The sequence below is a fragment of the Passer domesticus genome, chromosome 26, assembly GCF_036417665.1.
Source record: "Passer domesticus isolate bPasDom1 chromosome 26, bPasDom1.hap1, whole genome shotgun sequence".
NCBI classification, from domain to species: Eukaryota; Metazoa; Chordata; class Aves; order Passeriformes; family Passeridae; genus Passer; species Passer domesticus.
The window spans coordinates 4096540-4117597 of NC_087499.1; the positions used below are offsets into that span (position 1 = coordinate 4096540).

Genomic DNA, 21058 nt, shown 5'->3' on the forward strand with positions numbered 1-21058 from the left:
AGTCTGCATTTTTGTTCTTGCCTTATGTACCAGGGCCAGGAGGTCAGCTTCTGTAGCTGTCTGATCTTCTGCAGAGGACAAGAAGAAAAAGTAGCAGGAAGAGGAAGGAGAGGAAATTCGCGTGTCCACCGCGCCCTGTGTCCGCAGCCCTCCCGGCCCGTGGAGCATCTGCCCCGCCGCATCCCACAGGTGACCGGGGAGGAGGAGCTTACCCCACATATCTCGGGCGTCCCCGGGGGTTGTTTTGTTCGAGGGGGGATCCCAGCCGTGCCTGCCGGCAGAGCCCAGGCGGCGGCGGGCAGGATGCGGGGATGCACGCCAGCTGGACATCGCCCGGCGGGAGCAGGGGACACCAGTCCTGGCTGCCCCTGGCGTGGGAGACCGGAGAGGGGCCATACCTGTTTGGAATACCCCCGGCAGACTAGAAAGGAGGAAGCACAGAGTTAACGGGGAGGGCAGGATTCCGTAGACCCTGAAACGGGGGACTGGGAGGGGGGATGTCCCCGGCACCCGGGAGTGGGGTGAGCCTGAAAAGCAGGAACCCTGGGACCCCCAGCACTCGAAACAGAGACTCAGAGGAGAAGGGACCCCTAGGACCTCTAAAACTTCCAGCAACCCTAAGCAAGACCCAGGGGAGGGAAGACCTCCAGGACCCCAAAATGGAGAGACCAGAGAGGGGGGAAACTTGGAGGACTCCTTTGCTGAATCTTAATATTTTGGAGGGTTTTTTTTTCTGCATCGTGGTTTTTCAGAGGTTTCCATGGACACAAGATACCTGATGACTTCTAGAGATGGACTTGGGCAGGAGGAACCTCCAACTCAGCACACTCACACATTGTTTTCCCCCAAAAACAGGATTTGTCATTCCTAAGACTTGGCTGAATGGAGGAGGAGGCTGTAAGGAAGACGCAGATGCTCCAAGACAGCCAAGCAGGTGAGGAAGTCACTTCCCATTTCCCCCTCATTTCTGCTCCATCTCCCAGCTCAGCACAGCCCCCAGCTGCAGGACAAACCCTGCTGCCCATCCTGCTGGGCACAGACTGGGGGAATCTCTTTGTCCTTCCTCCCCCAGGCTATGAGCTGAAGGCAGAGATCAAGGAGGAGAAATCCCCCTGGCAGAACATTGCGGAAGAGGCTGTTTTGAGTGCCTCCACAGTGCAGGAAGCCAATGGGGAAGAGAAGCCCCAGAGATCCCGCACAAGGAGGGGCTGCAAACGCACCCCAGGATGCTCCAGGGAGGAGCAGGAAGGCAGCCAGAGCTTCAGCTGGAACTCAGAGCTGATGAAGAAGCCTCAAGCTGGGGAGAAATCCCACAAATGCTTGGAATGTGGGAAGGGCTTCAGCCGGAGCTTCCACCTCCTCCGCCACCGGATGATCCACACAGGGGAACGCCCCTATGAATGCTTGGAATGTGGGAAGAGCTTCAGCAGGAGCTCCTGTCTGATCCGCCATCTGGTAATTCACACAGGGGAACGGCCCTACAAGTGCAAGGAATGTGGGAAAAGCTTCAATGACCGCTCCAACCTCCTCACCCATCAGCGCCTGCACTCCAAGGAACGGCCCTTTGAGTGTGGGGTGTGTGGGAAGAGCTTCAGCACCAGCTCTGACCTGATCCAGCACCAGAAGATCCACAGTGGAGAACGGCCCTATGAGTGTCCTGAGTGTGCAAAGAGATTTCGGACCAGCTCCCATCTCCTCCTGCATCAGCGCATTCACACAGACGAGCGGCCCTTCCGCTGCCCTGACTGCGGGAAGGGCTTCAAACGCAACTCCCACCTCACCCTGCACCGGCGCACCCACACCGGGGAGAGGCCCTACGAGTGTGAGGAGTGTGGGAAAAGCTTCTCCAGCAGCTCTGGCTTGACCCAACACCAACAGTCCCACTTGTAATGCAGGTCATGCTGTGGAGGCCCAGGGGCCCAGCGTTGGAGCTGTAATACCTCAGCCCTGGAAGGGCAAAGGTGACCAGGGTCAGAGAGAGACAACCCTCTGAATACAATGGTCTTATCCATAGGTGTTTGCAGGCTCGTGTTAATGCAGCAGGCTTCGTTGGTATCACCCGGTTCAACTGCCGTTTTTTCCTTATATGTACTCCCCCTAGAATGATCTCCTTTCTCTTGTCCCCTGTTGGTCCCGGTTTACTGCAATGCTCTGCCCCTGTTGCCTCATTGGTTCCCCAGGTGGCTGCCCCTCGTCTGTGTTGTTTGTACTCAGTTCCCATTGGCCCTTGACCCTCAGATCCGCCTCTTTCCCCCCCCATGTAAAACCCTGTCCTCAGCCCTCTGTCCCTGAGCCCTCTTCATTGCAATTAACCAGGTTTGGAGCTCCATACAGAGACCTATCTCTGGCCTTGTTTGTCAGCAGTTTAAGCAAGCCTGCTCCGGGCTCTGGGAGTGCAGGTCGTTAACAGAGGCTCACTGTGGACACTCCGCAACACCCTGTGAATGCCCTGACTGTGGGAAGAGCTTTGTCTGCTGCTCCAACTTCATCACCCATCAGAGGACCCACACTGGATGATTCACAGTGACCCTTACTGGGCTGAGACCGGTGATCCATGTTCCAGGTGGCCCATGTACTGGTTTTGTGTGGCCAGGTTTTGGAAGTAGGGGTCTACAGGGATGGCTTTTGTGAGAAGCTGCCAGAAATTTGCCCGTGTCCAGCAAAGCCAGCACCAGCTTCTGGATGGACCCGCAACTCGCCAACACCAAGCCCATAGGAGATGGCAGTGACACCCCAGGGATAATGGATTCAAGAAGGGAAAAGTTCTTGTGCCGATGGAATTGGGTCCAGAGAAGAGCAGAGTGGGAACATGTGAAAGGAACAGCTCTGCAGACACCCAGGGCAGTGCAGAAGGAGGGGCAGGAGCTGCTCCACGTGCCGGAGCTGAGATTCTCCTGCAGCCGCTGGAGGAGCCTACGCTGGAACAAGGGGATGCCCGAAAAGAAGGATGTGAGCCCGTGGGAAGCCCATGCTGGAGCAGCCTCCATGCAGGGCCCTGTGGATCCCTGGGCAGAGGAGCCCACACTGGAGCAGCTTTGCTGGAAGGACCTGAGGCCCTGTGAGGACCCACGCTGGGGCAGGGGAAGGACTCCTAAACTTCTCTCCCTGCGCAGCAGGAAGAGAAGCAAGGTGCGATGAACTGACCATGACACCCATTCCCATCTTCCTGTGCTGCTGGAGGGAGGAGGGAGAGCCTGGGAAAGGAGGAAGGCTGGGGGAAGGAGTTTTTAAGTTATTTTCCTTCTCATTATCCTGCTCCGATTTGGTTGGTAATAAATTGAGGTCCTTTCCCCAGGGTGAGTCTGTTTTGCCTGTGACGGTGTTTGTGGAGCAATCCCTCCTGGTCCATATTTCAATTCTTGCGCCTTTCCTTTTATTTTCTCTTCCCTGTCCAGGTGCGGAGGGCAGGGACAAAGCAGTTTTGGTGGCACCTTGCATCCAGTCACGGTTAACCCGCTGGAGGGGATTACAAGTGAGAGGCCTGTGAGAGTCCCCCGTTTGCCGGACATCCCCCCTGGAGCAGGGTGCCCCACTTGCCGCAGCTCCAGCCCTCAGGCAGAGCTCAGCCGAGCAGAGCACTTGGTGCTGGTGACTCTGCAGTGTCCAGGCAGACCCGCAGTGCTCAGCCTCCTCACCTGGACTCCAGTGTGACCCCCACCCCCGGCGCTCCCTGCCAAGAGAATTTGGGAAGGGAACACGTGGAGGGCGCCAGGAGCGGGCCCCCCAAGCTGTCTCCAAGGGGGCAGCTGAGGCAGGGGGAGTGCAGACGGGGGCCCGGCCCTGCCCAGGCACGGCTGATGCTGCCCACGGGCCAAACTGCTCCCGACTGCTCCGGGCGGGCGCTCCCGGCGCAGCGCGGCTGCTTTGGGGCTGCAGCCCCTGCCCGGCGCTGCCGCAGGGCGAGGGGCGGCAGCTGCGGCCGCACTGGTGGCACTGCTGCTGCTGGCAGCGCCCCGGCTCTGGGTTGAGCAGGGAGGCAGGAGAGGGAACTGAAAGGTGTTTGAGAGGACGCATAAGGGAAGGTGGGACAGTGGGAAAAGGGTTCCCAGTGGGCGACCCTTTGCATTCCCCATCACTTGATCTCTGGAGCGATTCCTTGGGGCTCCATGGGGGATGAGATCCACACGGGGAGGGGCCCCAATCCCCCTGTCCATCCCTCAGGAGCAAATGGGGGACTTCCCCTCACACAGCAGCTGGTGCTGCAGCGGCCACGTGGCAGAGTGGGGGCTGGAAAGGGGGATCCAGAGTGTCCCCCTGAGCTTCCAACCTGATGTAGGGTGGTGGGGGTAGGGGGGTGCATCCCCCAACTTGCCTCCTTGCCCACACAGTGGTGTTCCTGTGGATGGGAAAAGCCCGGTGTCACTTCCTGAACAGCCCTGAGCGGGTGAGGCTCATGGAGAAGAACATCTATAACCTAAAGCAGCTCTAGCACTTCAACAGTGATTTGAGCACTTTGAGGGGATACCCCATATGGGAACACCCAGGCCCAGTACTGGAACACCCAACTGGAATTACTGGAGAAGAGATGGGCTCAGGTACTGCACTACAGGGACACATACTCTTGGCAAAACTATGAGATCATGACCCCAATCACCTGGCATGAGCAGCCCTGTTTTTGAGGAAAACAACCCCAAATCTCCACAAAAATCCCCAAATCCTCCTGATTATCCCCCTAAATCCCAAATTCTCCTTGAAATCAAATTGAAATAGTTGGGGGTTGAAGATCTTTGTTTAATTACTTTATTTTAGCCCAAATTTAATCAGTTTGTAAGAGATTAAAATGGCTCAAAAGAAAACAAAGGTCCAAATAGAAGGATTTACATATTGGTCTCAGGTGAGTTTCTCTGTTGCTGGGTTGTTTGGGTGGGAAGAACCCTTTTTGGAGCCTTTGATTTGAATAGTTTGGTCTTTGCACCAATCCATCACCACTTGTCTGTGGAAGATGCCTGTGGGCCATAGAGAATTAGAACAATAAAATTAAAAAGACCTCTTTGTTGCAAAAGACCTCAAAGATCATCCCATTTTGCTTGATGCCTCCTGAAGAAATGCATGGTGGCTGCTGGTGATATTTTTTGGGGTCTAAAGTCAACAAGACTGCTCTTCCCAATGAATTTCCAATGTTGGCCTGCATTCTAATGGATGTTCCTTCCTCTTCATTCATCAGGGTGCCTGTGGGGAACAAGGAGGATATGGACACCACTAGCCAGATGTCTTCCCAATGTGGATCACTTGGAACATGGGTAAGCAGGTCTCTGCTCAATGTGGTTCACCAGGAATATTGGTCAAGCTGTCTTTTTCCAGTGTAGACCACCGGGTCTCTGCCCAGTGGGGGTCACCATGGATCATCCAATATTTGTCCTCTGATGGGTGATAAAGTTGGACAAAAGCTCTTCCCACAGTCAGGGCACTTGCAGGGCTTCCCTTACAAGTGGAACCACTGGTGTGGGGTCAAGGCATCGCTCTGGGTGACGAGGTGGGAGCTCCAGTAGAAATTCGTCCCATACTTGGGACACTCACAGGGCTATTCCCCAGTATGGACCTTCTGGTGCCAGAGGAGGTGAGAGCGGTCACTGAAGCTCTTTCCACATTCCAAACACTTTTAGGGCCATTTCCCTGTGTGGATCTTCTGATGGCGGATCAGGATGGAGCTCTGAGTGAAGCTCTTCCCACGTTCCTTACACTCCTATGGCCGTTTCCCCATGTGCACCCAGTGGTGGATGACGAGGTTGGAGCTGTTGCGGAAGCTCTTCCCACATTCCAAGAAGCACTTGTAGCATTTCTCTTTCCTGTGAATATGCTGCTGGATGCCCAGGTCAGAGCTCTGGCTGAAGTTCTGGCCGCCTTCCCGGCACAAGGTGAGTCTTTCCTCCTCAGAGCACCCTGGACTGGGTTTGCAGCCCCTCCTCGTGTGGGATCTCTGCCTCTTCCAGGAGGTTCTGCTGCAGAGATTTGTTCTCCCTGGTCTCTGTCTGCAGCTCAGTGCCCAGGTAGGAAGGACAAGGAGAGGATGGGATTTTCCTCCATGGCAGAGGGAAGGAGAAGGAAATCCCCCAGCAGGACAGCATCGGCAATGGGGTTGTCCTGCAGCCCAGGGTAATTTTCAGCTAAAAGATAGAGGAGGGGGAAAGGGGCAGTGACTTGCTTCTACCTGCCTGTGTGTCCTGGGGCATCTTCCTCTATCGCAGTCTGGCTCGCTGCAACCCCGAGTCCAGTCCAGCTGGGGGCAATGTGGCAAAATAGAGAGATGGGAACGGTGGATTTGCCCGAAAAATAGAGAACTTTAACAGCAAAATAACAAACACAGAAACCACACCATCTGAGGGGCAAGATCCAGTGACAGGAGGGGCGAACATAACAATATACAGGGCTGTTCTGAAGACAGGGGTCCAATCAGCAACACGAACTTGCAACATGACCTTATATGTGACAGGTCCTGAACCAGCTGAGAACAAGAACAAGAAACGTGACTTAATATAGGATATTTCCATTAACATACCATCAACATACTAACTTCCATGACCACACTCTTTTCACCATGACCTGACCAGATAGCTCTCTTTCAGTGTCCTGTTTCCCATGGTCTCAGGTTGATGCCTCCTGTATATGCCACTGAGGCTAAACCACTATTCATCCTAGCCAGCTGCATTCCTACATTCCTCTTCCTTGCAGCCTCCTCCTCCAAGTTTTGGAATAAGAAATCTGGCCAAGTTTTGGAATAAGAAATCCTTTTTTGGGAGGATAAACAAGGTGTGAGCATGTTGGGTTGGAGGTTCCTCCTGCCCAAGTCTATCTCTAGAAGTCACCAGGCATCTTGTGTCCACAGAGATTTTCAAAACACCAAGATTCAGCCCAAAACCCATCTCTGGTCTCTCCACTTTGAGGTTCTTGGGGCTCCCCCTGCCTGTACTGCTGAAGGTCCCACGTTTTATTAGGGGTTCCCTGTCTCAAGCCTGTTAGCAGTCCCAGGAATTGTCCCTCTCCAGACCCCCCCTTTTTCCAGCCTATACTTCAGTGATCTCTGTGCCCCTCTGCGCTTTTGGGCTCCCTCCTCTCCCAGCCCCCCATTCCAAGCTCCAGGGTACCCAGGGCTCTCCCCTATCCATATTACTCCCACCTCCAGTCTGCCAGAGGTCCCACAGTTCCAGTATTGCCCATTTCCATTTTCCCCACTGCAGGGGTCCCAGGCTTTCCCACATTAGTCTCTCCCAGGAAGTCCCCAAAACCAGCATTCCACACCCCTGGCCAGCACCAGGCAATTGCTGCCAGCACCCACGGCATGTCCTGCAAAAACAATGCTCTTGGGGACTGCCCAAGATATCTGAGATAAGCTCCCTCTCCCTGGTCACCTGAGGGATGTGAGGGGCCAATCCTCCAGGGGCAGAGGGACTGCAGGTGCATTAAACGGTGGATGCACATGATACCTCCTCTCCCTGCTCCTCTTCCTCCTCTCTCTTCCATCCATCAGCCAGTGCTGCAGCGGCCATGTGGCAGAGCAGGGTGTGAAAAAGGTGGCAGGGGTGGCCTCTTGAGCTCCCAACCTGCTGTGGGATTCGGGGGGTTGCTGGGAGTTGAGGTGCTACTGACCTGCCTCTCTGCCCTCATAGAGGGGTGTTCAGTGGATGGGAAAGGCCAAGTACCACTTCCTGAATGACCCCGAGCAGGTGAGGTTCATGGGCAGGAGCATCTACACCAAGGAGCAGTTCAGGCACTATGGTGGGGCCACCTCCCTCCACCTTCACTACCCACCAGCCCTGGCACACAGGGAATGGCCTTATAACTGTGGGAAACAAGGAAAGAGGTTTTGGAGTAGCTCAGATTTCGCAAAGCATCAGTGGACACACTCGAGGAAGAGTCCATCCACCCTTCCCTAAGCCAAAGCATGATCTGAGAAATGCTCTTTAGGCCTTGGCCTTGGTGACCAAACCCTGGGCTCAGCTCCTTTGGGGCTTACCACAAACACTATCTGCTCCATGAAGTGGTGCTGTCCAAAAAGCTCCTGCTTATTAACTAAAAGCCTTGGAAATGTTTTTTCTTTTGCCTGAATAACATCCCTAATGGGATCATATTTTTGATCTCAACCTTTCCCAGAAAGTCAGTGGCCTGATCTTGGGCCAGGGTGGAAAATGTCTGTGACTAAAACCCATCCCTTGGGCCCTATAAACAGCAGCCCTGAGTGAGACCTTTGAGTTACAGTACAAGCTGACTTGTACTGGGCAATTTCACCCAATCACATTCCACCCTAAGCTGCAGACATCTCGCTCAGAGAACTGAGAGGTGTTAAGATCAGACCAATGAGTGGTTTAGACTGGGGCATTTTCAAACCCCCTATATAAAGCTAGGTTCAAACAACAAAGCTCTCTCTCTTATTGCCACTTGTAACTCTGAAGTGTGTCTCTGTCTCTCACCACCGATTCCACATTACACCCTTGGAACTCTGCTGGGCTGCAGCAGCTGCGACAGCGACCTCCCTGTGCTGGGGCCTCTGCGAGCTGTGAACTCTCCTGTTTGCTGCACTTGGGGCATCCCCAAATGATGACGGGTCCTGGGCTGAGCCCCCCAACTCCTCCAGGCTCTGCCCTGCACCTGGTGGGAAGATGCAAAGGCAACTGAAAGGAGAATTCCACTGGATTCCAGGGGAATTCCCCACAGGGACCTCGTACAGACTCCTCCTGTCCATATGTGTGTGACACTGAATATGCCATAGCAAATGTCCTGGGAATGCCGCTCTCCTGGAGTCGGAAGTACTTAAGGTATGTAAGCCAGTTGGGCCTGTGGGTATGTTCCTGTTGTGGTGTAATAAATTGTATGTGAAGTTACTGATTAAGTTTCAGTTAAGTTTAAGTTAAGTGCTATTGGGGCTTTAAGCATAAACTGTTGAAATCCAGGCTCAGTTCTGCACAGGTGTCTACTCTGACCCTTGTGACTCAACAGTGGGGTCTTTCATATTCCTTTTTATCCTTACCTTTTTCTATCCTTTTCTCTCCCCTGCTCCTCTGTCCTACCGCCCCACCACCCAGCATGCAGTAAAATGGTTTTGGGTTTATTTCCATTTGAATTGATTGATTTTTGATTTTTGCTGTTTCTCAGAGTGCTTTAAGCATCCAGTATGTGGCAGAGTGAACCTTGCCAAGGAACTTTGTTGTAGGGTCGTTTTTATATGACGCCTGTTTTTGCTGATGGGTTTCCTGGTGATTCTTTAAGTGACCTTAAAACATTGGAGCCCAAGCGAACAGCTCTGCAAACATAGAAGGCAGTGCAGGAGGGGCCAGTGCTGCTCCAGGCAGTGCTGGTTGTGGAGGGGGGAGGAGAAGGGATGGAGAAGGAGGGATGAAGGAGGAGTGAGAGAAAGGGTGGACAAAGAAGGAGAACAAAAGCGGGATTAAGGAGGAGGAAGAGGAGGAGCAGGGAGAGACAAGGAGGAGGAAGAGAGAAAAGGAATTGTCTTGCTGCGGTCACTGTTTCCGCAGCCCAGTTCGACCCTGGGGGTTTCTCCCTCCCTGCGTTCTGCAGGTAACCAGGGAAGAGGAGCTCGGCCCAAATATCTTGGGTGTCCTTGGGACTATTTTCTGGGCGGAGTAGGATATTTTCAGCTTGCAGGACTTCGAGACTGAGCTGCAAATGCTCCTTAGTGGGATACTGGTGGTCCCTGGCAGAGTCCCTGCGATGGGTGGTGCAGTGCGGGGTTCCCAGAGCCATGTGGAAGCACTGAGGGGTGCTGGTGAGGACAGCAGTATTGGAGAACCTGGGGAGAGCCAGACTAGGGGGAAACGTGGAATCCCCAGTGTGGGGAGAGGGGTGAAACTGGTGCTGAGGGACCCCCAGAAGGCTGGAGGGGTGGGAGAAAGAGGGAGGAGCCCCAGAGCCCTGAAACCAGAATCCTAAGAGGGAGGACCCAAGGCAGTCTTGATAGGAGGAGAAGTAACCAACGTAGGAGGGAAGCCAGGACCCCCAACAGCATAGAGAAAGGGGATCCCTGGGACACAGTCAGAAGAGAAAGAACCCCTGGGATGCCCAAAACCCTCGGCATTCATAAGCTGGACTCCAGAGAAGGGGAAGAACCTGGACCCATGGTACCCCCAAGCAGCCCAGAGAAGGGGAACATCAAAAACCCCAAAGTGGGAAGACCATAGAGGGAAGACACCTGAAATTGCCAGGAAACATGCAGCCTGAAGAGGCTGGGGAGATCTAACTTTAAATGCATGCAGGACCCCCATCACCCTGTATAGGGGACACCCCCAGAACTCCAAAGTCAGCAGACCACAGGGAGGTCTTTTTACCAGAGGGCACATTACAGCCTCACAAAGGCAAAAGATCCCTCAGATATCACAGTGCATACGTGTAGCACAGATGCTGAAAAGGGGCAAAGCTGAATAGCCTTGCTCAGCTTCAGAAGGCAAATCACAGAAGGCAAAGAATGAAGCAGCAGAGCACTGGGCTTTTGTGCACACTGAAGGGAATTGCTAAATCCAGCAGCTGCTCGTCCACAAGCACAGTCAGCTGTGTATGCTTTTGCTTCTTGAAAAACTCACCAGTGCCCTTCTTTTCTCATAGGACGGGTTTCTGGTCTGCATCTGGTTTTGGAGGTATGTGTGAACACAGGATGCCTGGTGACTTCTGGAGATGGATTTGGACAGGAGGAAACCCCAACCCAACACTGTCACGCCTTGTTACACAACAGTTCCATGCCTTGTTTTTCCCCAAAACCAGGATTTGTCATTTCTAAGCCTTGGCTGGATGGAGAAGGAGGCTGTAAGAAAGAGGAAGATGTCCCAGCACACTGAGGCAGGTGAGGAGGAAGTCACTGCCCTTTCCCCCCTCTCCTCTGCTCCATTTCCCAGCCCAGTATCTCCCCTGGCTGCAGGACAACATTGTTGCTGATGCCATCCTGATGGATTTGGGGGAAGTCCTTCCCCTTCCCTCTGGCACAGAGGCAAATCCCATCCTCTCCTTGTCCTTCCTCCTGCCAGGCACTGAGCTGCAGGCAGAGACCAGGGAGGAGAAATCTCCTGGCAGAACATTGAGGAAGAGGCCATTTTGAGCACCTCCGCAGCACAGGAATCCAACAGGGAGGAAAAATCCCAGAAATATCCCATGAGGAAGGGCTCCAAATCCAGCCCAGGGTGCTCTGAGGAGAAAAGACACACACTGTGCCAGGAAGGCAGCCAGAGCTTCAGCCAGAGCTCAGACTTGGGTGGTCTACAAGCAGCATCATATTGATGAGAAGCACTACAGGTGTACAGGTGCTTGGAATGTGGGAAGAGCTTCAGGCAAAGATCCTATCTGATCTGCCACCAGAATATTCACACCTAGGAACAGCCATACAAGTGCCTGAAATGTGGGAAGGACTTCAGTGACTGCTCCAACCTCGTCATGCACCGGAGCCTGCACACTAGGGAGCAGCCCTACAAATGCGGGGAACAGAGGAAGAGCTTCAGCTGGAGTTCCAACCTCCTCTCCCACCACCTTGTCCACACTGCAGAGCCCTACTAGTGCCCCAACTGCAGAAATAGATTCAGCTTCAGATCCCGCTTGATCTACCACCAGAAGATCCACAGTGAGGAATGGCCCTACAAGTATCCTGAGTGTAGGAAGAGTTTTCGGAGGCGCTCCCATCTGATGGTCATGCATGAGCAAACACTGAGAGAGAGAGAGAGAGAGAGAGAGAGAGAGAGAGACCCTTCTGCTGCCCTGACTGTGGGAAGGGCTTCAAACACAACTCCACCCTCGTCACCCACCAGCACATCCACACCAGGGAGAGGCCCTACAAGTGTCCTGAGTATGGGAAGAGCTTCTCCTACAGCTCTGCCTTGATTTCACACCAATGGACCCATGAGTAGGGGAAGCCCTACAAGTGCCCTGACTTCAGGAAGAGTTTTATCCCCTGCTCCAACTTCATCACCCACTAGAGGACCCATGTTGCATTATCCACAGTGACCCATAGTGTGCAAAAACATGGTGATCCACATTCCTGGTGATCCATGGTGGGTGAAAACCTGGTGACCCGTGTTCCACATGATCCACATTGGGAAGACACCTGGCTGGTGGTCTTCACCTCCTCCTGGTTCCCTGGGGCACCTGGATGAACACAGGGGAAAGAACTTCTATCAGGATGGGGACTGACATCGGAAATTGAAGTACTGAGGCCTGAACAACAGGCCCTGCATCAAAGCTGATCTCTAGATGAACCTTCCAACCAAACCTTATATGATACTTGCATCTGCTAATTAGTGAAATATCAATGATCATTAGTGAAACATGTAATGTGATACAAGTGCTTTTATCTTTCCATATTTAGGGGACAGTCAAAGCAATGAAATCAGGTATGTGGCCTTGTTTGGAGGTACATCATCAAAGCCTTGGTTCCTTCTTGAGCCCTGACCAGGCTTTGGGTGGAACCCAAATGTGGGTTGATGCTGGCCAGATGCCACGCACCCACGAAAGCCACTTACTCACTCCCCTCCACAGTCAGATGGGGGAGAGGAAATATGTAACAAAGGGTTCATGGGTTGAGATAAGGACTGGGAGAGTCATTCCTCACCAAACATCATCACAGGCAAAACAGGCTCAGTTTTCAGATATGAAATGAACTACAAAATCAGAGCAGCATAATAAATAAAATAAGCCCTTAAAACCACCTTCCCCCAACCCTCCGTCCATCCCAGCTCTATCCCAGCAGCACAAGGAGACAGGGAATGGGGGTTACAGTCAGTTCATCATCTGTGGCTTCTCCCACTGCTCAGGGAGAGGAGTTGTTCCTCTGCTGCTCTGTGGGGTCCCTACCACAGGAGACAGTTCTCCATAAACTTCTCTAGAGTGAGGAAACAGCTGTCTGCAAACTGCTGCAACATGAGTCCATCACAGGGGCAACAGTCCTCCCCAAACTGCTGCAATGTGGGTCACCTTTCAAGGATCTTTATTAATCACTCTAGGCAATCTTTTGTACTAATTAGTTGGTGCATTACTTATCCTTTTTTAATTCTTTGCTCTTTTGAACTAAAAAAAAATATGTTTATTTCTTAAAGTTGTGTCTTTTGTGCTGCCCCAATCAACTGGCAGAACAGAAATTCATTAGGAAGACTGCATTTGTTAGCCTGCATGCTCAGAGTTTCTTTTCTTTTGAGTTGGCTGTTTCTGGGGTTGGTGGCCGTGGGTTGGTGGTCACTGTCTGCCCTTCCCAGAATTCCCTTTGATCCAGCCAGAGCTGATTTCACACAGTTGCTGGATTGGGATTTCCTTGTGGCCTATAAATTCTGCAATCTTTGTGTCCATTCTCAGTAACCCATTCTCCTCCCCAGCTTTGTTAACCTCCCCCAGGCCTGAGATAACACCTGGACAATTGTCCCACCTTGATCCTACCTACAGCCCAAGTGCCAAGTATCCACTGAGGAATATCAGAATACTGGGGGAGGGCAGGAGGGAGGGAGGATTCAGTGGTCATTGGTGGTGACAGCTGCAAATGTGTCCATAGCTTGTGGTGAGCTTCATTTGACTGGTGATGTGCATATGAGCAGTTGCTTCTTTACACACTTTGCCACAGTGGGAATTTTTGTAGGCATGCATTTCCCAGCATGTGCCACCCAGATCTTGCCTCTGCCAGGCCTGGAGTCAGCACCTTCCTGTTACTCCCTTGTGTGCTTATCCCATGGCAAAGCCCTTCTGTGGCCTTGGCAGTGTTTGAGATGGGCAGCTCTGCTCCTCAGGTCCTTACACAGCCTGATCCATCCCTCAGCCATGAGTGACCACCTGCCCTGAGTGTTGGAGGAGCTTCAGTGACAGCTCCAACCTCAGCTCCCACCCAGGATTCATCATGGCAAGAGACTGGTCTGCTGTGGGAAGAGCTTTGGCCAGAGAATGGACTTGATCTCCCATTGCAGGATCCACGTTGGGGAAAAAACCCTGTGTCTGCCCAAACATTGCCCAGAGGCCCCACTCAAGATGTTTTGAAAGTGGAATTAAGCCACTTGAGTTTTGTATCAAGAGATTTTGGGGAGGCATGGAGCCATTTTCAGTGTGATTGTGTTGTTTTAAGATGATTGGTCAATCCCTCTTGGCTTTTGCTGTGCACACCGATGCAGAAGACTCCCCTACATCCCCACAGAATCCCCAAATCCCCTGAACTCCAAATTCTCCCCCAAAAGCAGTAAAATAGGAGGGTTTTACATGTCTTTTTTCAACTTCTTTATTTTTACCCCACTTTCAGGTGTTTTAAAGCAATGAGGAGGAATCAAAAGAAAATTAAGGCCAAACCAAGAGTGTTTACATGTTGGCATTGTGTGAGTATCCATGGAGTTGGGTTGGGTGGGTGGAAGAGAATTTTTTTGAGGAGTTTCCACCACATTGTCTCTGAAATCTTGGTCTTCAGTCCATCACTGTGAAAGACACCCATGGGCCTTAGAGAAGTGGAATTGTATTATTGAGTTGTATTTGTACTAATTGAAATAGGAGGAAAAGGAGATGGAATTAGGGAGGAGGAGGAAGGGGAGGAGGAATAGCAGGAACCTCATGGGTCCACTGCTACCTGTATCTGCAGCCCTCCCCAGCCTGGAGCCTCATCCCCCCTCACCTCCCGCAGGTGACTGGGGAGGGGGAGCTTGCTTCAAATATCCAGGGTGGGTGGGGGGTGTCTCTCAGTATTTGTTGATATTGAGGTGATATCTGGATTTTGCAGAACTCCAGAGCTGATCTGCAAATGTCCCTCGGGAGATGCTGGGGGATTCCAGAGATTATATTTGTGTGGGGACTCCTGGTGGCTGCTGCCAGCTGAGCCGTGGCGGTTGGCAGGGGATGTGGAATCCCTGGAGCTACGTGGCAATCAGCCAGTACCAGGGCTGGGGGACCAGGAACTCCATTTCTGGGGACTCCTCAGGAGAGCCAGGGCTGGGGGAAGGCCAGGACCCCTGGAGAGAGGAGAACTGAGAGAGGCAATGTGGTAATCACGTGTTCTCTGAACAAAGAGAGACATAGTCCCAGGATTTTCCTGGGAAGCTGTGAGAAGCTGTGAGAAAGTTCAGAGAACAGGATAAGAAACAATTCTTATCTCCATTTGCTGCACCTGTTGTTGTGCACATGTGGAATGTGTTATGGAGATTGTTAACCAAAGGGTGGTTTCTTGATTGGACACTGGATGGTGTTTGGATTGATTGACCAATTAGGTTAAAGCTGTATTGGACAGTCAGTGAGGGTTACAAGTTTCTTAAGAGTAGTATAGCATAATGCAGTATAGTTTAATAAAGCAATTGATCAGCCTTCTGCAATCATGGAGTCAATGTTAACTATTCCCCGTTCAGGGGATCATTGCCACGATAAGGCAATACTGGAAGTGAGGGACCCTGACAGCCCAGAGAGAGGCAAAGCTCAGTGAGGGGTAACCTGGGAGAAGGAGAGATCCTGGAGAGGGCTGAACCCAGGGATTCCCAGGACCCCCATCAGTCTTGAAAGTGAGGAACCCTGGAGATGGGGAATTCCCAATATACATGAGACTCCCAGCAGGCCAGACAGAGGGAAACCAAAGTGGAGACACCAGACAGGAGCACCCAGGCAGGTGAGGAGGAAGTCACTGCCCCTTTCCCCCTCTCCTCTGCTCCACCTCCCAGCCCAGCATCGCCCCCGGCTGCAGGACAACCCCACTGCCAACATTGTCCTGCCAGGGATGGATTTGGGGGATGTCCTTCCCCTTCCCGCTTGCATGGAGGCAAATCCCATCCCATCCCATCCCATCCCATCCCATCCCATCCCATCCCATCCCATCCCATCCCATCCCATCCCATCCCATCCCATCCCATCCCATCCCCCCCTCTCTCCCTCCCTTCCTTCCTCCTTCTGTCCCTCCTTCATTCCTCTCCTCTCTGTCCTTCCCCAGGAACTGACAGACCAGGGAGGACAATCCCCGCATCAGAACCTCGTGGAAGAGGCCATTTTGAGTGACTCCATGGCACAAGAATACAATGGGGAGGAGAAGCTGCAGTGGTATCCCATGAGGAGGGTCTCCAAACACAGCCCACAGTGCTCCAAGGAGGAAAGACCTATCCTGTGTCAGGAAGGTGGCCAAAGCTTCATCCAGAGCTCTGACCTGGTGGTCCTTGAGTGGTTTCACATTGGAGAGATCTGCTACAGGTGCTTGGAACACGGCAGGAGCTTCAGATGGAGCCGGAAGATCCACATGGAGGAACAGCCCTAGAAGTGCTTGGAATGTGGGAAGAGCTTCAGCCACGGCTCCTGTCTGATCTGCCATCAGGTAATTCACAGGGGATAATGGCCCTGCAGGTGTAGGGAATGTGTGCAGAGCTTTAGTGACCACTCTAACCTCATCAGCCACCAGCGCCTGCACTCCAGGGAATGGCTGTACAAGTGTGGGGAGTGAGGGAGGAACTTCAGCCAGAGCTCCCACCTGATTCACCACCAGAATATCCACACGGGGGAATGGCCCTACAAGTGTCCTGAGTGTGGGAAAACTTCACCCAGAGCTCTACCTTGACCTTACACCAATGGATTCTCTGGAAGGGGAACCCCTGTGAGTGCCCCAAGTATGGGAAGGGCTTCAAACACTGCTCCAACTCCATCACCCACTGCAGGACCTACGTTGGATGATCCACAGTGAGCCCCGCTGGGCAGACCTAGTGAATCATGTTCCTGGCAATCCATGTTGGGCATTGTATTGGGTTTGGGTGATCAGGTGTTGGAAACAGGGGTGCTCCACGGGTGGCTTCTGTGAGGAGCTTCCAGAAGCTTCCCCTATGTCTTCCAACAGTGGCTCCTGTTCTGATCCACTCCTGAAGGCGAGGGTAACCAATGTTCTGGTTCATGGATGCCCTGGCACAGATTAATGTGAAACAACAGTGATTGATCTGTGTTTATAAATATATCTCTGTTGGGTTTATTTTAGAACAATTTCTTTGCCATGTAAAGCAGTTTTTGAACCCTTTTGGTTACCATCTCTATCATTACAATAACACTTTGGAAAACTTATAAGGGAAAAGAAAGTAAGTATAAAAGTAGAAAGATACACAGGCACCAGACCTGGATCCAGCAATAAAAATAGACTGTTGCAATGTCCTTGTCCTTTGCCTAAATGATGGTCCCAGGATGGACCCCTTGGGGGTTGGGAAAGCCCCAGAAACACCAGATTCTGTGGGTCAGTATGGATTCAGGTTTGGGTGAATGCCCAAGTACCTCCTCTGGAGGGAGTTTTACACTGTCTGATGTCACACTGTGGATCCTGGGGCACTGTGGGCGGCTCTGATGGTTTCTGGCCCCTTCTGAGATGTGGCCCTGCCTCTCCCAGCAGTGCAGCTGAGCCAGGTATGGCCCATGTGAAGGGATGGAAAGCTCCAGCCCTCTCTGTGTGAATGTCCTGGGCCTTCCCCAGGGGAGTTTCCAGAGGCGAGGCAGTTGTGTAAGGGAGGGCATTGCCCTGTCCAAAGCCCTGTCCCACGTGGCAGCATCTGCTCCTGATCGGCCTCTTCCCTTCCCTGGCTCCCAGCCCAGCTTGTCCCGTCTGGGGCTGGCTGTTCATCCCCTCTGCCCCGGGCACTTCCCATGCCCATGGCCAGCAAAGCCCCTCTGCTTTTGCCAATGGTTCGAGCCATTAACCCGGGACATTTCAGTCCCTCACAGCTCTGCTCCCCACAAGCAGAGAGGGATGGATGGTGCCTCAAAACGACTCCATCCCACTGAAAATGGCTCAACTCCACCTCCAAACTGCTCAATCCCACCTCAAAACTTTGGGGTATGTCCTGAGCCCAAATTACTCCCAGTTGTGGATGTCCCTTGTCCACAAACTTCAGCCAGTTGTTGCCATCGAGGAAGTGACAGTGGGCTTTTCCCCAGAAATGGAACACACCTGTGTGGGAAAGGAGACAGGTGAGGGGGTGCCTCCCCTCACCCCCAACAGACCCCAGCACCCCACAGCAGGTTGGGGGCTCAAGGGACCACCCTGGATCCCCCATTCCCACCCGGCTCTGCCCCAGGGCCACCGCAGCACTGGCTGCTGGGTGGGGTCACCCCCACTGTCAGCCCCCCAGGGAGGGACAGGGGAGTTGGGGACCCCCCCAGGAAGGTTCTGCTTACACACTCCCCTTCCCCCCCAGAACCCCAGGGAGCTGCTCAAGAGATCCAGTGATGGGGACACGAAGGGACTCCCACGGGAATCCCTTTGCTGCTGTTATCCCTCCTCTTACCCCCCTCTGAAACACGTTTCCCCTCTTCCCTGTGCTGCTCCCCCTCTCACCCAAGAGCTCCTTGCCCACATCCAGGGTGGGCTCCCAGCACCCAGAGTGGGGGCACACACAGGGAACTCACGGGTATCCCCATTCCTGATCCACCCTGGAGCCGATTCTGCCCCCTCCCATCACAGTATCCCTGTGCGTTCCCCCAAAATTCCTCCACACAGCTCCCCCATAAACGGGATCGGGGAGAACTGGGAAACTTTATTTGGAACACTCGGAGCAGCTGAGTGGGGGCAGAGTGACAGCAGGGCTGGGGGGACACACGAGCCCCCCAAAATCAGTGCAGGGACAGAGTGGGGGGTCCCGGCCGGGCCCGAGGCCACGGGGAGGGGCTGCGGCCGGCGGCGGCTCAGGAGCTCTGTGGGCAGAGAAAAGGGGGTGACACCGGGCTGGGGGCCCCGGGGGGAGCACACACGCTCCGGCATGGGGGGGACACGACCCCCGGGAGCCCCCCCTCACCTTCTTGCGCAGGTAGAAGCCGAGCCCCAGCGCCAGGAAGACGAAGCCCAACACAAAGCCCCCGATCCCCATCCGCATCTTCCTGCGGGCACTGTCCGGTGGCATCTCTGGGGGTTCCGCAGGGCTCAGCACCCCCAAACCTCTCACAGACACCCCATGCACCTTAATACCCCTCCAGCCCACCCAAGACCATGAGACCTCTTTCCTATCCCCATCCAACCTCCCTAGTACCACCCAAACCCCCTCCCAGCTGACACCATCTCCCAATGATCCCCCAAACCTTTTCCCAGTCCCTTCCCAGTCCCACCAGGACTCACCAAGATCACTTCCAGTAGATTGAAGCACACTCAGCTCCCATCCCAGCCCTGCTTTTACATCCCCAACCTGCTTCCAGCTCCGTCAGACTCCCTTCCAGCACCACCAGGATGTTCCCTTTCAGAATCCACCAGGAAACCCTTAACAGCATCCCAGTCTTCCCAGCATCCTCCAAAACTCTTCTCTGCCCTCCCAGGCTATCCAAACCCTTCTCCTAGTTACCCCCTGCCTCCCTCAAACTCCCTCCCAATTACTCCCAGCTACCACCAATTCCCCTCTCAGTCCCCCCAGTCCCACTCCCCCGTTCCCGGCGCTGTGGGGGCCGCGCCGTACCCCAGTGCCGGCTCAGGGGCTGCTCCAGGCTGACGTGCTCCACCTGGCAGGTATAGGTGACCCCGCGCCGGGGCGGCGCTTCCAGCAGCACCAGCAGCTGGTGGCTCCAGTCCCCGTTGGGCAAAATGTCGGTGGCCAGCACAGAGAGCTCCTGCTGGCCCTGGAACCACCTCACCTGGATCGCGGCAGGGTAGAAATCCATCACGGAGCAGAGCAGGCGGACGGGGCCGGGCTGGGAGCTCGAGGGCACCAGCGAGATGGACACGGTGGGAGGCACTGGGAGAGAGCGAGGAGACACTGGAATAAGATGCGGGCAAAATGGGAGACACGGAGAAGGACCCGGGTAACATTGAGAGGGATTGGGGAGGGTCTGGGAGGGGGTTGGAGAATGCTGGAAGGGCACCGGGAGTGAGAGTGGAAGTCTGAGAGTGGACCGAGAAGGACTGGGAATGGAATGGGAATGAACTGAAAGGGACTGGGAAGGAAGTGCCTGGCACTGGGAGGGATTTCTGTGGCACTGGGAGGGACTGGGGCGGCACTGGGAGGAACTGGGAATGACGCGCGCGGCACTGGGAGGCCGAGTCCAGCGCGGGGCACTCGGCACTGCGGGTCTGCCTGGCAACGGATGAGTCATCAGAGACACGCGCCCTGATTGGCTGAGAGGCGTCAGCAGCATGCTAGGCTGAGATGGACAAGCGGGGGGCACTGGGAGAGACTGGGAATGGACTGGGAATGAACTGGGAGAGACTGGGATGGACTGGGAGAGCTGCGGGACACTGCGGGGTGGGCAAGAGGCCACGGGGATGGGCACAGGAAGGGCTGACATGTCTGGGGTTATTCCCAGAGAAGTTTTGAGGGGCTCCAGGGTCACTGACAGGGCAGGGCCCGAGGGGACACGCTCTGCCCCACGCTCACCTCGTCGCTTCACGAGGAACGGGGTGGACAACTCGTAGTTGTGCCGGCAGTGCCTGTCCACCGCATCCCGTCTGTGCTCCATCCATTCCAGGTCGCTGTTCCAGTACCTGGCAAGCTCCTCCCCATAGGGGGTGTCCCCTACAAAGTGCCCCACATCGCTGTTGAAGTGCACGTACTGCTCCCGGTTATAGATGAACCTCTTCACGAACCTCATCCGCTCGGTGCCGTTAATGAAATGACATTCGGTCTTAACCATCTCCTGGAACACTCCTGTGTGTGCAGGACACAGGTCAGAGGGTGCCTCACCAGGAGCCCCCAGCACCCCACAGCAAACCGAGAGCTCAACCCCGGATCCCCACTCTGCACCCCTTGTGCCCCACGTGCCACCCCTTGGAGGCCCTTTCTTCCCGCGGCCCCTCTTCCTCTTTTCCACCTTTCTCCGTATTTTCCTCCCCCTTTTCCATAACTCAGTCGCCAGCACCACCCCCCACATCAATTTGAGGGTCCCACCTCCCACTTTTCCCTCCACCGTTCCCACCCTCCCAACACTTCCCGCCCTCCCGCTCACCCGAGAGCTCGGCGCCCGCAGCCGGGGGGGCTCCCAGCAGCACCAGTGCCACCAGTGCCACCAGTGCCACCAGTGCGGTCGCAGCTGCCGCCCCTCGCCCCATGGCCAGCGCCGGGCAGGGTCTGACAGCTCCCCCCTCCCCAAATTCCCCTCGCGGTAGAGTCTGGAGGGAAGGCGGAGCCCAGGTGGAGCCCAGGTGAGGAGCCCTGGGCGCTGCGGGTCTGCCTGGCAACTGGTGAGTCAT

The 21058-nt window shown here is 54.3% G+C and overlaps 2 protein-coding genes across 14 annotated transcripts; one reads left to right on the forward strand and one right to left on the reverse strand.

Annotated features, from left to right (window-relative positions):
* Window positions 1-48: 48 nt before the first annotated feature.
* On the forward strand, window positions 49-17048 carry LOC135286397 (zinc finger protein 239-like). 12 transcript variants are annotated; one of them, XM_064399538.1, is made up of 11 exons: window positions 49-189; window positions 856-934; window positions 1073-3129; window positions 3396-5240; window positions 5604-5855; window positions 5976-6093; window positions 8449-8750; window positions 10552-10786; window positions 10968-12320; window positions 14201-14273; window positions 15860-17048. In XM_064399538.1, exons 2-3 carry the CDS (start codon window positions 883-885, stop codon window positions 1888-1890), a joined length of 870 nt encoding a protein of 289 aa, XP_064255608.1. In that variant the 5' UTR covers window positions 49-189; window positions 856-882; the 3' UTR covers window positions 1891-3129; window positions 3396-5240; window positions 5604-5855; window positions 5976-6093; window positions 8449-8750; window positions 10552-10786; window positions 10968-12320; window positions 14201-14273; window positions 15860-17048. The 12 variants fall into 12 exon arrangements, with proteins under 12 accessions (XP_064255608.1, XP_064255611.1, XP_064255610.1 ...); XM_064399541.1 differs by lacking the exon at window positions 5976-6093 and having other exon boundaries at window positions 15860-16234; window positions 16312-17048; XM_064399540.1 differs by lacking the exon at window positions 5976-6093 and having other exon boundaries at window positions 3396-4535; window positions 5165-5240.
* Window positions 17039-21058, reverse strand: LOC135286390 (class II histocompatibility antigen, B-L beta chain-like). Of its 2 annotated transcripts, XM_064399525.1 has the most exons (5): window positions 20815-21058; window positions 20247-20516; window positions 19332-19607; window positions 18684-18790; window positions 18442-18582 (listed from the first exon to the last, which is right to left on the reverse strand). In XM_064399525.1, exons 1-5 carry the CDS (start codon window positions 21056-21058, stop codon window positions 18574-18576), a joined length of 906 nt encoding a protein of 301 aa, XP_064255595.1. In that variant the 3' UTR covers window positions 18442-18573. The 2 variants fall into 2 exon arrangements, with proteins under 2 accessions (XP_064255594.1, XP_064255595.1); XM_064399524.1 differs by lacking the exons at window positions 18442-18582; window positions 20815-21058 and adding an exon at window positions 17039-17839.